The sequence below is a fragment of the Tubulanus polymorphus genome, chromosome 4 (genome assembly GCF_964204645.1).
Source record: "Tubulanus polymorphus chromosome 4, tnTubPoly1.2, whole genome shotgun sequence".
Lineage (NCBI taxonomy): Eukaryota > Metazoa > Nemertea > Palaeonemertea > Tubulaniformes > Tubulanidae > Tubulanus > Tubulanus polymorphus.
In genome coordinates, this window is record NC_134028.1 from 7,379,140 (window position 1) to 7,393,563 (window position 14,424).

General features: G+C 37.6%; 3 protein-coding genes across 3 annotated transcripts; 1 reads left to right on the top strand and 2 right to left on the bottom strand.

The window, feature by feature from the left end:
- Positions 1–2,229: 2,229 nt before the first annotated feature.
- On the bottom strand, positions 2,230–6,095 carry LOC141904558 (waprin-Phi2-like). The gene is made up of 4 exons (XM_074793155.1): positions 5,959–6,095; positions 5,812–5,839; positions 2,762–2,929; positions 2,230–2,425 (listed from the first exon to the last, which is right to left on the bottom strand). The coding sequence occupies exons 1-4, from the start codon at positions 5,986–5,988 to the stop codon at positions 2,334–2,336; spliced, it is 318 nt and encodes a 105-aa protein (XP_074649256.1). The 5' UTR covers positions 5,989–6,095; the 3' UTR covers positions 2,230–2,333.
- LOC141904076 (very long chain fatty acid elongase 6-like) lies at positions 4,042–5,551 on the top strand. Its single transcript, XM_074792526.1, has one exon. It carries the CDS (start codon positions 4,182–4,184, stop codon positions 5,010–5,012), a length of 831 nt encoding a protein of 276 aa, XP_074648627.1. The 5' UTR covers positions 4,042–4,181; the 3' UTR covers positions 5,013–5,551.
- A 111-nt stretch (positions 6,096–6,206) lies between the features above and the next one.
- LOC141904617 (zinc metalloproteinase nas-34-like) lies at positions 6,207–8,228 on the bottom strand. Its single transcript, XM_074793234.1, has 4 exons — positions 8,133–8,228; positions 7,555–7,687; positions 7,329–7,400; positions 6,207–7,056 (listed from the first exon to the last, which is right to left on the bottom strand). Exons 1-4 carry the CDS (start codon positions 8,148–8,150, stop codon positions 6,905–6,907), a joined length of 375 nt encoding a protein of 124 aa, XP_074649335.1. The 5' UTR covers positions 8,151–8,228; the 3' UTR covers positions 6,207–6,904.
- Between the last annotated feature and the right edge of the window lie 6,196 nt (positions 8,229–14,424).

Genomic DNA, 14,424 nt, shown 5'->3' on the forward strand with positions numbered 1-14,424 from the left:
TTATCCATACACTTTAAGATTCCCACCATGCAGCTGCGCTAAAAACCCGGTGTCTGCTGGCGCCCTACGAGAATCAGGGCCGATATCCCCAGTCACATTTCGGTTATTGATGCAGCTATCACCTCTGATTTACATTTGAATCATTCGTAAAATATTATTAATAACAGTTGATGTGTTCGAGGTTACTCTGGTAGGCTTAGCGATTAATGGGGGGGGGGGGGGGGGGGGTAGAGATCGTAATCACGAACACGCAGTATCTTCTGTGCTCATCAAATTTCGGATAAGTCTCTATTATAGCCACCGACAAGGCAGACGCCGTTTGTTTGATATTAACAAGTAGTTCATCAAACTCTTAAACAAAGGGATCGAGTTTTTCTCCTGGTAGTCTGTAAAAAAACTCCTGTTATAACATTGGAGCGACTAAATAAAAAGAGATTTGAATGTAAGAGGGTGTGATATCATTACGGGTTTTTCTATCATTACGGGTTTTGCATGATTCCGTTCAACAGAAACACCATACTGACAAATTAGGTATCTTCGGGAAGCTTAAACCTTGAATTTCGTTTCCATGAGAACTGGTGTATTTCCTTGTTTTTCCTTCAAACTTAAAATAGGGATTGACCCTGTTATTTGTTTCCTTGTTAACTAGCCACCAAGGTAACTAACTGGTAATCTACCTTGAATTTGTTAGAATAACCATTGTAGTCTGTCTGGTGATATCGCACTCTCGACATCAAGGGAAATCATGTTTTTGAAAATGAAAATTGTTGTGATTGCGATTACGTCAATCCAACGCATTTGTAGATTTGAAAAACGGTTGTATGATGTGAATTAAACATGAAATCAATGGTTTTTGACTGAATTTCTACAGCGGATTTTCATACAGAAATATTCTCGAATTTCTCGTCCCAGTAAAAGATATATGTAGAAATTTACTGCATAGTTACACATTAGAAACTGAGCGAATATGCCATATAGAAATTCTGTCTGTTCCGGTGAAACCGGTGACAATATTGTAATAGTGATTGGAAGTGTGAATATTGCAAATGTGAGTGAAACTGTTACAAGCATTATTGTTGTACGTTTTGATTTGGTAGTTTTCTGATCCGACGAAACCATTTTTGAACCTCTGAATAACTGAATTATTATAATAGAATTTGATGTCAAGATCAAAGATAAGGGCAGAACGTAAACGTGTACAACAAATCCCACAAAATAAGTTATTTGGTCAAATAATTCATAGAAACATCCAAAGATCTGGTCAGTAAAGTGAATCGACAAACCATGTGTGAGACATATAAACATTGCATTCACTGCAGTTATTATCAATGTGGCAAATCTAGCAAATCTAGGTGTACATATCAAACGAGATGTGAACGGGAAGAGCACAACTGCCGCACGTTCTAGAGATATTGCTACTATTAACCACGAACTATTACAGCTGGCAAGGTTCACTATAAATTCATTGATTTGACAACTGATCAGTGAATTCATCAAGAATATAGGACCGTTTTCGACATGGAAGAGAACAAACTGTAAAACAGGCATCAGCGTATAACCGATACAGAACGTGAAATCGCTGAGAGACAAAACGATGAGATAGTTAGCGTAAGACAATCTGCGGAATCTGTGACTTATCATTATCAGGAAAGTAGCTGAATTTCCGAACGCTCCGAACAGGAACACAATAGGCAGAATGACTAGTAACACAGTACGGTAGATGCCAGACCTGTTCACCACAGACATGAGAACGATGTAAGTAGCATAGGTTCGACCAATCTGCTTCTGAGTGGAATTCATGATGATAATTAACTGTTGGAGATGCTGGTTCTGAATGTATCAATAGACTTATTGCCATGTCTGATTTATTGAAGCTCACAATTTATTGTTCACATCTAATCAGAAATCAATGCTCCGAGATCTAACACAATTTACTAAGATTTTGTGAAAGCTTATTATTGTGTAAAAAATGAATGTGACTCAATTAAATATGAATATTCGTTGTACAAGAATTTATTGTAAATGGAGAAATTTCTTATACGTAGTAGAATATCTGGAAATGAAAACACTGTCCATTGTTCAGATTTGAATTGCAAGTTTTAATTGTAGAGTAGAGTAAAACCGAACAGACAACTGTGGAGCCGGGTTCGGAAGCACGTGAATTAAGAAAAAAACATTTTCTAGATATTTTCTTCAATTGAAGAATCAAATATATGAAAAAAAGAAAAAAGTTGCAAATAAGATGCTTAGCTTGAGATGAATAAGTCGGTATTTATTAGCTCTTTCATAGATCGTGATCTAGTCGAAATTTTAGAATTTCGAATAATGCTTTTTTATGTACAAATATGACCGCAACCAGTATCGAAACATTCTTGGCTTCCGGAACAATCGTCATTAGTCTGACATTCCTCTACGCATACGCCACCTACAAATTCAAAGCAGACAAATGTCGCCAATATTCTTCAGTAACGTTACACTGGGCGAATATAGCGAACCGGGATTGGTAAATCATCAGATAGCAGAATATCAAAAACAGTAAAATTAGATTATGATTATGATTATGATTCATGAATAATCATTTCGAGTATCGTTGATTATCATTGAGGTCATTATCATTTAGGTCATTTATGAAAATAAGTATTTATCAAATATTAGACTTAATTGTATTGTCAATTTTTCCGCGAGATGATTTATCTCACAGAAGAAATACAATTTTCATCAAAAGCATCTACGAAGCGCATCCGTGTTGGATCGTACGTACGTTTGTTGTTTTTTGGGCGTCCGAAATCGGGTATGGGAACGCTGGGAGTGCACTCTTGTCCACAACCGTTGTTGCAGCATCTCTCTTCGTATTTACATTCGTTATCGCTTGTGCAATACAAGCCGCATCGTCCTGTCTGTCCTTCCTCTAACTTCGGGCACAAACCAGCTAAAATATACCAGGGCATTCGTAAATATGCGTAACAATTCAAATTGTACGTTCTATGTCCCGATAATAACGCTTTAGGTCATGAAAGCAACTTTTAACTTTATGAAGACAACCTTTACCGAGAAAAATTGTGATCTGAGTACTTATTTGCGAGAGTCCCAGTCTGATGACGCAATCAAATTTATTTTCTAAGCGAGGGATTTCAAGTAATGAATATACACGCGTATCTTCTTTGGACCAACAATTATTTTTCCCGACCAAATAGCTAAAGTAAACTGTATGTTGTTTTTATGACGCACTAAAACCACTTTTTGGTCTAGAAAACAACTCAAAGTTGTTTTCAGAAGGTGCCCAAATCAACTTTATCTTGTAGAGAGAATCCCACGATGACAAACGGATATTTCCCTTGTCATTGTGGGACTCTACATCGCGTCAACACGGATATAGTGTTCTATCAATCGTGATCAACTTTATCTTTTTTTTCAGTTTGAAAACTTTAGTGGCTCGATTCAGCCACCATACGTATTTCGGTTTCAAGTATATGAATTCGAAGGTAACGAGTACTTGAATGTCTTTATAACCGCAATCAATCCTGCAAGTACGAGTTCAGATATGAAAGAACTCGTCTGAAAAATTGACCTCAAACGGTCACAGTCATTCAAAATCGTTTGTACCCACGCTGTTGTAGCCGACATTCATATTCAGAAATACTTATTGCGCGGTCAAGCAAGCCGCTGCCATATTCTAATGAATTATATACCGTTATCAAGTGACACGTGTATTAATGAATAATGTCCAGCGAGTTTGTTTTGTTACCTTAGCGTCAGAACGGCCGCGTCAAGACGCGTTGCCATCACAGTCGTGTAACGCGTACAGACGTATACAGCAGTTGATTATTACATTAATTCAAGTACTGCCGTAGTATAACGGTAAAGGTGATCGAACGAACAATACGGTTTCACCAAATCACGCCACATCGGGTGTAATGACGGAGTTAGTTAGTTCGCCTGTTATCTAATCGTGTTTTTCGAGAGCTGTTTTGCTACCGTATAGTCCGGATCGCGCGATATCAAGATTGATTATCGGTTTTATGTGCACTGTTAACTCGGAAACGGAGCGAGTTCCTATTGTTTTCTGACCAGACGGAAAAACGACATTTGAAAATACTGTCTTTGACAGTCTGGGAATTCTCTGTGATTTTATTCGTGATTTACACAATTTGGACACTGACACAAAATAAATTTTCATCATCATGGCATATTTACCATTGAATTACTCGGGAATCGTTTTCGATTTTGAAAAGGAATATGACGAGAAATCATTTCATTTATGGATCCAGCGCAGATGGACGCATTGCTACATTTACGCCGCAGTTTACGTAGTAGCCGTATTCGGCGGCCGGGAACTGATGAAATCTCGCGCTCGATTCGATCTACGCGCCGTACTGGCGACCTGGAACGCCGTTCTGGCCGTATTCAGCATCTGCGGCGCCATTCGCACCTGGACCGAATTTCTACACGTCATCAACTCACACGGCGTGGAATATTCGCTGTGCGAGTCGAGCTATTTCAACAACCCGATCGCGGCGTTCTGGGCGTGTCTGTTCACCTTGTCGAAGGTTTACGAGCTGGGCGACACGGCGTTCATCGTTTTGAGAAAGCAGAATTTGATATTTCTGCACTGGTACCATCATGTAACGGTGCTAATTTACGCTTGGATGTGCTATATCGAACATACGGCTCCGGGTCGATGGTTCATGGTTCTTAACTATACCATTCACGCCGTAATGTACACTTATTACACGTTGAGGGCGCTGAAAATCAAACTTCCGGTTTGGATAAACGTATGCATAACTTCGATGCAACTCATGCAAATGGTTGTCGGCTGCGTAGTCAATATATGGACATACTCGCTGAAATCGAAGGGCGTTTCTTGCGAACAAACCTGGGGAAATCTTGGCTACGCTTCTTTGATGTATATTAGTTATTTTGTGCTGTTCGGTCACTTTTTCTATAATACGTACTTGGTAGATAAACCTCGCGCAAAGAATGCGAAGAAGGTCGATAGCAAGAAAATCAGTTAACCTATATTCTATTGATAAGAAATTTGTATTTCCAAATTAGTTATGTATTTTGCTATTGTTTTATAAATGAATTAGAATATATGCATTCAACGCCTCATAATCGTCCGATACGCAACGATATCCCAATTTACTGGGAAACTGTGCTGATTGCCTAGAGCAATGATGTTCTATATATCATTGGAAGATTCGTAAAGGAGCCGATGTTAACCGGGTGTAGAATAGAAACAACGAGATAAGTAGTACTTCATAGGTTGACTATTTTATTTGACCACAAGCTTTCGCTACTAATGTATAGTAAGTAGCTTTCATCGAGTAAACGAGTGATCATTTACCTGATGAAAGCTACTATACATTAGTAGCGAAAGCTCGTGCTCGTGCGTCAAATAAAATAGTTAACCTAATAGTACTACTCATCTCGTTGTATCTATAAATTATGGAAACATTTTATGTGCTGATAATACTTGTATGTGCTGTCCCCGATACAAATGTATCATCATCATCATTATCGATCGATTTTAATATAAGATAATGAAATAAAGTGCTTGAGATTTTTTTGTTGGTTTGTAATTGGAATACAATTGACAATGAACTTAGTTTTTACTTAAACGTTAATTGTCTTGTCGTACTGGGGAATCTGGTGATTTCAATCAGGCCACATCACGGATACCAATTTTCTACAGCCGCATCCCCGTCTATACCAAAACGGGTTTGTTTTTTACGTTCGTTCTTATGAAAAATTCGCATCGGAATTTAACTCGAACAGATTTCCATCGAACTGACACCTCGGCGAAGTACTTACGGTTTGCACTTGATATGGCGATCGATACCTTTTCATAAAAAAAGAAACAATCTTGAAGAGTATTCAAAAATAAAAACCTACTTGAACCTACTAATTCCTTTATGAGTAAAATATTTCAATAGTTTGATAAATGAATTAGCAACTCACCAGGAACAACGAGACAACTGTTAAAAACATTCTGGATTTTACGGGCGACTTTCGTAAATTGCTGTAGCCGGTTCGGTCGCTATCCTGAATTCTGTTATATTCGCACGTTTCACAATTCGAAACAAGCGTCAAACATATCAAAACGCAAATATTTCGAGCTAACACCAGAACAGATAAGCAATCAGAAACAAACACATTAATTACGTAGTACGACGAAATGTATTGCGCATCATATCATCTGAGCCTTTTTCCGGAATTCACAAGTGAAAACATATAGCTATCCATCTACCACTTAGCTAAGAGAACATAGATACATTATGAAATGCAATATCGAACATCGCGTGTGAACAATTTTCATATCACTCGGTTCTAGATTGGAAAATCTGATATTTCAATTCAAAGCGTTCAAACGAATCGAAATAAGATCGACTTTTTTCTCATAATTGCTCATAGATTGTCAGCGCAAGGAACTGGTGTTCTTTTTTTGTGCTACGTTAGGTTGTTAGATAAAATATCTATCCATGTTTGATAGGTAATCACTGATTCTTGTACGCACTTATGATGCAGCTGTCAATCTGCTGTCTGTACCCGACCCCCTCTTACCACCACCACTTGAATGGCGGATGGACGACCACATATTTCACAAATGGTAAAAGTCTGGTTAAAACTGATGGTTCAGACATGGCACCTTATGATTTCTTCAAAGGAAAATGCCTGGGGCGGGGGGTGCCGATGCTTGGACGAAATTTTTTGGGAAAATGCTGAATTCTGTAGAACCTCTTCTGCAGACAGTAGGTTGATAGCCGCATAGAGGCGAATTTACTGCTGGGACCAGCTTTCGAAATCGTGGATATACATTAGACTCAAACGTTAAATAATAAATTTCAAAATAATTAAAACCTCAGTGAACAGGATTCTCGTCTTTCGATGATACACACTCCGATCATTATTTCAGCCCAAATCTCGAACATTTGTTGCAAGTTCTTCGACAGTTAACGAACATCCAGTCGGACATATTTTCACATTCCCCTCGTTCCTTCCACGCCCCGCAGTTATCAATATGAATCGGATTATCAACGCAAGTATCATCGTGATAACCTGTTAACGAAATAAAACACTAATTGGATTTTGATTCCAAGAGAGCTCTTGTTCGTTGTCACATAACGACGCCACATTTAAGGTCACAAACATAGGTGATTTACATGTCGGATCCCGGTATACATGTATATTACATCCCCAGTCATTTCAACTCTAGTGACTAAATCACATCATCTATCGGGTTTGAATAGAATATACGAAATAGCGAAATCTGTTGGGATTTTCATTAGCATGGATGACGCAATATGTTCGAAAATAATAACGGTACTTACTTCTGGGGGTTACGCATTTACATTCCTTGTTAACAAAGCCTTCAGGTGGACAGGCAACATTTTGACAATTTTCTGGGACAATACGAAATAAACAAATAAACATTAGATTATCGAGTTGATTTGATAAGATTTCTGTGAAAATGACGTAGTAGTAGGCCTAAATCTGTTGAGGGTGTACAGATTTCAATTGAATTGAAATATGACATAAAATCAATCAAATACTTACTGCCACATTCGTACATCATATTGATGACTTTGATATCTGAAAATGATGGTATTTTCAAATAAACGTGTCCGGCTATTTGCTCTAAATTTGGGTCATTGCTTTCCATCGTCTTCTTATCGTTCTTCGAAAAAGCCTACAGAGAATCCGAAATGGGATACATATTCAATTCGTGGGAACTCTTAGATGTGAATCATGAGTGAGATTTATAGTTTATATTCGATTTCGAAATTCGTTTTAAGAAATGATCAATGTGTGCTTTCGATGACCGAGACAAAATTTGGCCAGTTGGTCATCCAAATCCTCCCCGGCGGGGATTCGAACCTGATGGCATTGAGACTACTCGCCACGGTACGAAAGCCTGCCACACTAGTCCGGGTGCGCAGCTTTATGCGCAGCTTAGATGATGATTATTTAAGCTCAGATATTCCGTTGTATTCTAGCCCAGGTTTTTCCATCATGGACTTGCGCACCCGGTCTAGTGTGGCAGGGTTTCGTGCCGTCGCCGTGTCTAGCAGCGATGCCACCCGGCTCGAATCTCCAACGAGGGAGGATGCTTATCCCCGTGTTCATATACTTACGTATACGCCATAATGCATGATGCTAGTCGAGTCATACGGGACGTTGAACCGTTCCAGTTCACTCGCGGGATAGGCCTCGAACCATCGCTTCAAACTTTCTTCGACATTTTCCCACAATATACGAACGGTTCTATCCGGCAGCTGATGCTCGTGTACCAAACCAATCGCGTGTCCTAACTCGTGGTAGTATAAGCCAAGCTGTCATCAATATGAAAATATCATGAACATTATTTGTAGAACATTTGAATCGATTAGCATGCAGTAATTTTGAAAGTTTCAACCATATGGAAAGATTGGGCTTCTTTTTTACGCGTTAAAACCATCGAACCCTTTCTCACTTACGAAATTGCTACACAAAACCCTCCTAAGAATTCAGATAGAAATAAAATTGAGAAATCATTAATGGGCTGCAGAGACGTGAGTAGGTTAAACTACAAACTTTGCAAAAAATGTACCATTCGTCATGTTCTTTTGATACCAAGCAGTAGCTCAGGTGCAGGTGTATGTATTTCAGTCTCTTTGAAGGACAGCGAGTTATTTCTTTGGATAATTCGAGCCAAGGTGGAATATAATGTATTTATGTCTTACCCATCTACATCCGTTTATATCCAACGCCAGAATCTGTTCCCCTCCGCTCATTCCGAGACTCGAGTGACACCTACAGTTAGAATATCGCGAACAAAGGATGGAACATTATTTACCCGAAACCGAATTGTCATATTACTTTGATTTAAACATAAAATTCTGTGTATTTGATTTTCAATATATTTCGTACTCCAATTTCCGATTTCAAAACTTGTCAAAAATACAGGCAGGTGGAGATAGATTTGTATGGGGTACACTGATGAATAAAAGATTACAATTCCCTAGCTATCAACTATATATTCTACAATAAATGCATTGGATTTCCTCTTCATTTTATGCGGTGCAATCTACCTCCCAGATTTGTTAACTTCGCGAGATATTGAGGTATTCATATAAATTTTGAAAAATATTGTATGACCCAAGGACTCGTACCCGACATCGTTTTTTATGACCAACACGTTTCTATCGGTTGATTTCGCTTCGGGGAAAGTGAGACATGTCCATTTTGAATAGGTGTCCATAGCTTCTCTCATCTCATTCTTTTGAAGTCTAGCTAACGAGAAATAAGGAAAAATAATACGTTGGTTGATTAAATCGGACACAGCAGTTGAAATTATCTCATTTCAAATCATACAATTTTCGACTCAAATCTGAGCCAGCCACGTGGCTAACGTCAGTCCTCGTGAATTATCGACTTTTTACGGACCAAGTGAAACTAGGCTATATGTCCGATAACCACCGAATTGCACGGTTCAAAAATAGGCCATCATAGTGAGTTCGATTATTTAGAAGTCGCCTAACCACGAAAGCCGAAGTTCACCCACGCGGTCCAGTCATCTGACATCGCCATATGCAAATGTTACGTAGGTGACATCAAACATCTATGACAATGCTACCCGCCGTGGATATTTATTACGTAACATAATTTTGGGGCTCGTCCGAAAGTGACCTTGTGCTGAATGAGGTTAAATACGACTTGAATGAATGAAGCCTTACTTACTAAAGGTGTTGTCTCCGTATTTGAAGGGAATGCGAGCATCGGGCCACCTGAACTGTTTGTCTTTAGTTGTTTTTCTGCGGTATCGCCGCCTATAAAGAACAATGAAATCCATGACACTAAGTATGAGTACTTATCATAGAATAAGAAAGCTCCCCTAGAGATATTTTCATAATGAAAGGCGTGAGCAGTTGGACTTGCTTCATCGGGAACTAACAAGGAAGGAGAGTCTTACCTACCTACTATTACGTAGTTTCTCGTGTTCTTTGCTTTGATCAGGAGTAAGCTCAATATCATATTCAATTATTTTTCGTCCACGTGTTCCTTCGTAGTGTCGCACATCTATATCTGGAAATATTAACGAATTACGCGACTCAGTGTCATTCTCGCATCGGACCAAACTAAATATGCAAATATACGCAAATTTTTTTACCATGCGACTCGATAGCCCGTTGGATAGTTTTATCGATCTCATCGTCGATTGGATCGGGAGACCTTCGGAACCTCGGAACGGCGAACACTGAAACCGTCAATAACTGGAGAAAGAAATCAGATATTTCGTCGGAAAATGTTCAGTTATTTATTGTGTTTTTAGATTTTCATTATAAATTGCAACTTTGCAATACGTAAAATCATGCACACGTACATGCACTTATTTTACACAAAAAAACTAAAACACCAATAAGGCCAATTGAGTTGGGACCTTTGAACTATCAGAATCGTTTGTGAAATCCAGAAACAGAAGTTATTACGATATCAAAACTAAAAGACAGTCTAGTATATCGAGGATCGAAAATATGAGGTATATATGATTTGAAAAGGGATCCGTCAAAGGATGATCAAATGAAAATTAAGATCATCACAAGTTTTGAATGATAAAAACAAAAGAATTTCACACAAGGAATGAAAGTATCTCGACAGATAAAATGATTTTACAAAACAAATTATGAATCAATCCTACTTACAAGCATAAACAATAAGCCATCAAAGTACCAGTGTAAGTTAGACATACTGTGGCCTTTGATGATTTCAACTCGGAGGAGAATTCTATAGGATATCGATACGAACAAGCGTGTCTAATGTCAAAAGGTTGCATCTGTTTCCCGAGCAAATATCGGTTCGCTGAATTTATACGCACCGACATTAATTCAGTCCGCTTAATTTTGCAAGATATTTTTAAATGATTTTTTATTACCCGATATATCGTGTTTTCTACATTCGCAAAATCAAAAATGATTCTTTTCTTATTGGTTTACCAGTTAGCCTGAATGTGCATTGTATGGTCGTGTTTGTAGTAGCAAAAGACATATTCTAACCATTGCGTATATGTAATATTTGATAAAACAAATTGATATCACTATTTTCTGTTTGCATTCTGCATTTCCATTGCATTTTGTGAGAATTCATACTGATTTACCAGCGGAGAAAGGACGCTTGCGGCGTCACTGAGGAAAGCTGATAGATTATAAAAATCATCGGTACTGGATAGTAAGTGATTGGATTTTTTCACTTAAATGTCTATATAATTTAGCAGCAAGCAAGAAAGACAGGAAAATCAAAACTAAATGAAAACTAAATGAAATTCATCCTCAATCTCAGCTACTAGATTACATCATTTATACAAATGCGGTGATTATGGTATCTTGGGTACAACCCTGCGCCCTTTCTCTTCGACTAACGTAATGACTAGAACATCCCTCACCATCCATCCTTTAGGTATAAATCGAGATACAGTTCATACTTTTAAACTCCTATCTTAAATTTACAAAAACATCTTGCTTGTCCCAAACAACGTTTCAGCACACATTTCTAGCAAAAGAAGCCTAGTCAATTCTACTGTGATAAACATGATGTTATCCAACATTTGTATGTACATCTTTTTCCTAAACTTCTCAAGTTAGTTTTTCGGATATTTTTTTCGATGATTGAATAAACAGTGGCTGAATAGCATTACCATCAAATGCACCACACTCGAAATATCGACTTTTCTATCAAGCTACAGTTGTCGATATAGTGTTGCACACATACATTTCTTGTTAGGGTCGAAGGATGTTTTCTATGAAATTATGAGATATAAATCTACGTGCGCGGGATTTCAACTACTCACACGTCGAATCGCTGGTAATTGGTACGTAGAGGGTGTCAGCCAATCGCTCGTGTCACTGCATATAGTCGCTGAACACAATGCGAAATACCAGCGCAGTCGTAAAATCGACTGATTGTGAGAAATGGAAAAAGGAACGTATCAGATGGGATTTTAAGTTCAGCGTATTGGCATACATCTATTTCGTTGGACCAGTAACACTCTTTAGTATGATATTTAACAGCTTTACTTTCATCATTTTGAACACGATGAAAAGTCGTTCTTATTATCTAGTAAAAGCCGTAGCTGTCAATGATGTTCTGTATTCGTTTTTCGTATTCGTCATGTACCCGCTGAGGACCACTCATGTTTACCGGCTTCTTGGAGATATTGTTTTTCGTGTGGATGACTGGAATTTCGGTAGAGCGTTTGTAAAAGTTTCTCACGGAGGTTATTACATATTCCTTCTCACTCGTAACTGGTGTGTTTTCTTGTTGAGTTTTGAGAGGTGCGTTATTGTATTGTTTCCGCTGAAATCACGTCTCTTTTGGAATAGAAAAGTTGTCAATTCTCTGTTGGCGATCATACACCTCGGTTCAGTAGCGATGTACTTTCCTCACCTCGTTCCTAAATCAAATTTCTATTTTGCAAAGCCTTGTGGTGAATCAGGACCGACCGTAAGTATGGCTAAACATCTCCCACTATGGCATTTTCCAGAATTGCACGCAATAATTAAGGCATGGAGGCGAGCGATCTTGAAATGGCCGGAATTCATTATTGGAGTGATGGTTCCAATGATATTCCTGTGTATAACAAACACAGCCTTAATCGTTAATCTGTTAATTAAACAAAAAACACGCGATAAAATGCTGCACACGCAAAAAACTGAAAACCAAACGGAATCGATTACAATAGAAAAACGAGTGATGCGAATGGTTATAACGGTTGTTTCTGTTTACATCGCATGCGAGTCAGTGTTTCTTATTGACCGACTCATTTCTAATAACTACATAAACTTGAAGGGCAGATACAAATACGGAATGGTTGTGAGGAAAACGGGTATTGGACTGACTGTGGTGGATTCGTGTGCCAACTTTCTTATTTATAGCATAACGAACCCCAATTTCAGGCAAGCTGGTTTGAAATTATTACTGGGCTTTGTCAATCGCCTGACGCCTCGTGTCTGTTGTCGATGACCGTATATTGTTTCGTAAATACACGAATACATCTAATTTTCACAGCCCTTTCCGGTGGTATACTGCTGCAGGACACACCAGATCGCGGGATTTCCAGTCGACACACTAATATTACACATTCCCAACGTCAGTATCTAACATAGAATAATACGTATTGCTTGGTGATCGAAGAATTGCTTTTTGACGCCGTAAAAACTCTCTTAAACTAATGTTTATATTACATTGATACCTAGTATGCGTTATCTAAGGGTTATGTGGAGTCGATGTGCGCTACGTCATCAATATTGGAGTTTCAAAATAGCAATCACAATTATTACATTTTCCATCTATTCTATATTCAAAAATATTTCATGACTCATATTTCATAACATTTATTTTCGATAAATTTTGATGATTATCTTTTGAGGATGTGCACTCCGTCATCAATATATTAGGGCTAGGGTCAATACGATTCAATTCAATTATCGATATAGACAAATCCAAAATAATTCATTGAACCTTTAAATGTTGCATGATTGTACAATATATTATTTGTTATGTATCATTCATTGTCGATAATTTGTACGTTATAAATGTGGACGAAGATAGTGTCAACTGGTTGTTTGCTATCATTCACTTCGGTTCACTAGCCGTTTACTTTCTTAACCTCATCCCAAGAACGCCCTCTCTTCTTTGCAAAACCTATTGCCCACATTGGCCAAATGAAACAAGATAATGATGAATCAAAGATTGTTCCTCTTGTATATAACCAGGGTGATTCCGAGGGTATATAAGGTACTGTTTTGCAGTCGTTTTAAAGCCCCTGGCTAAATGTATGCATACGCACACCATGGTTTGTAAAACGCTGCAGCGCCGTGTCGGAAAATTATTAGTTAAGAAACTCGAAAGAGATTTCAAAGCACCAAATAATGACAGTTTGCGTAGACTTCGTGCCTCTATTTTTCACAGTACTGATAATGCAGAACTACCCCGGAGGCATCGAACCTGCACAATGCATATGGGTGCAGTTCAAAATAGCGATTGTTGAATATTTCCACTGGTGAACCTATTTATCAACTGAAAGTCAAAACATCAGGGACAATCCGTCGAACTTGGTCCTGAATTGAATTCTCAAAATTTTCGTGGTTCCAAATTTACCTAATCGAAAATAAGAACACTTAAGGATACATTTACACCAATAAATCAATCATATATATATATATATATATATATATATATATAAATATAAATATAAATATATATATATATATATATATATATATATATATATATATATATATATATATATATATATATATATATATATATATATACATATATATATACATATATATATATATATATATATATATATATATATATATATATATATATATATATATATATATATATATATATATATATATAATATATATCGGTTAGAAATACCAT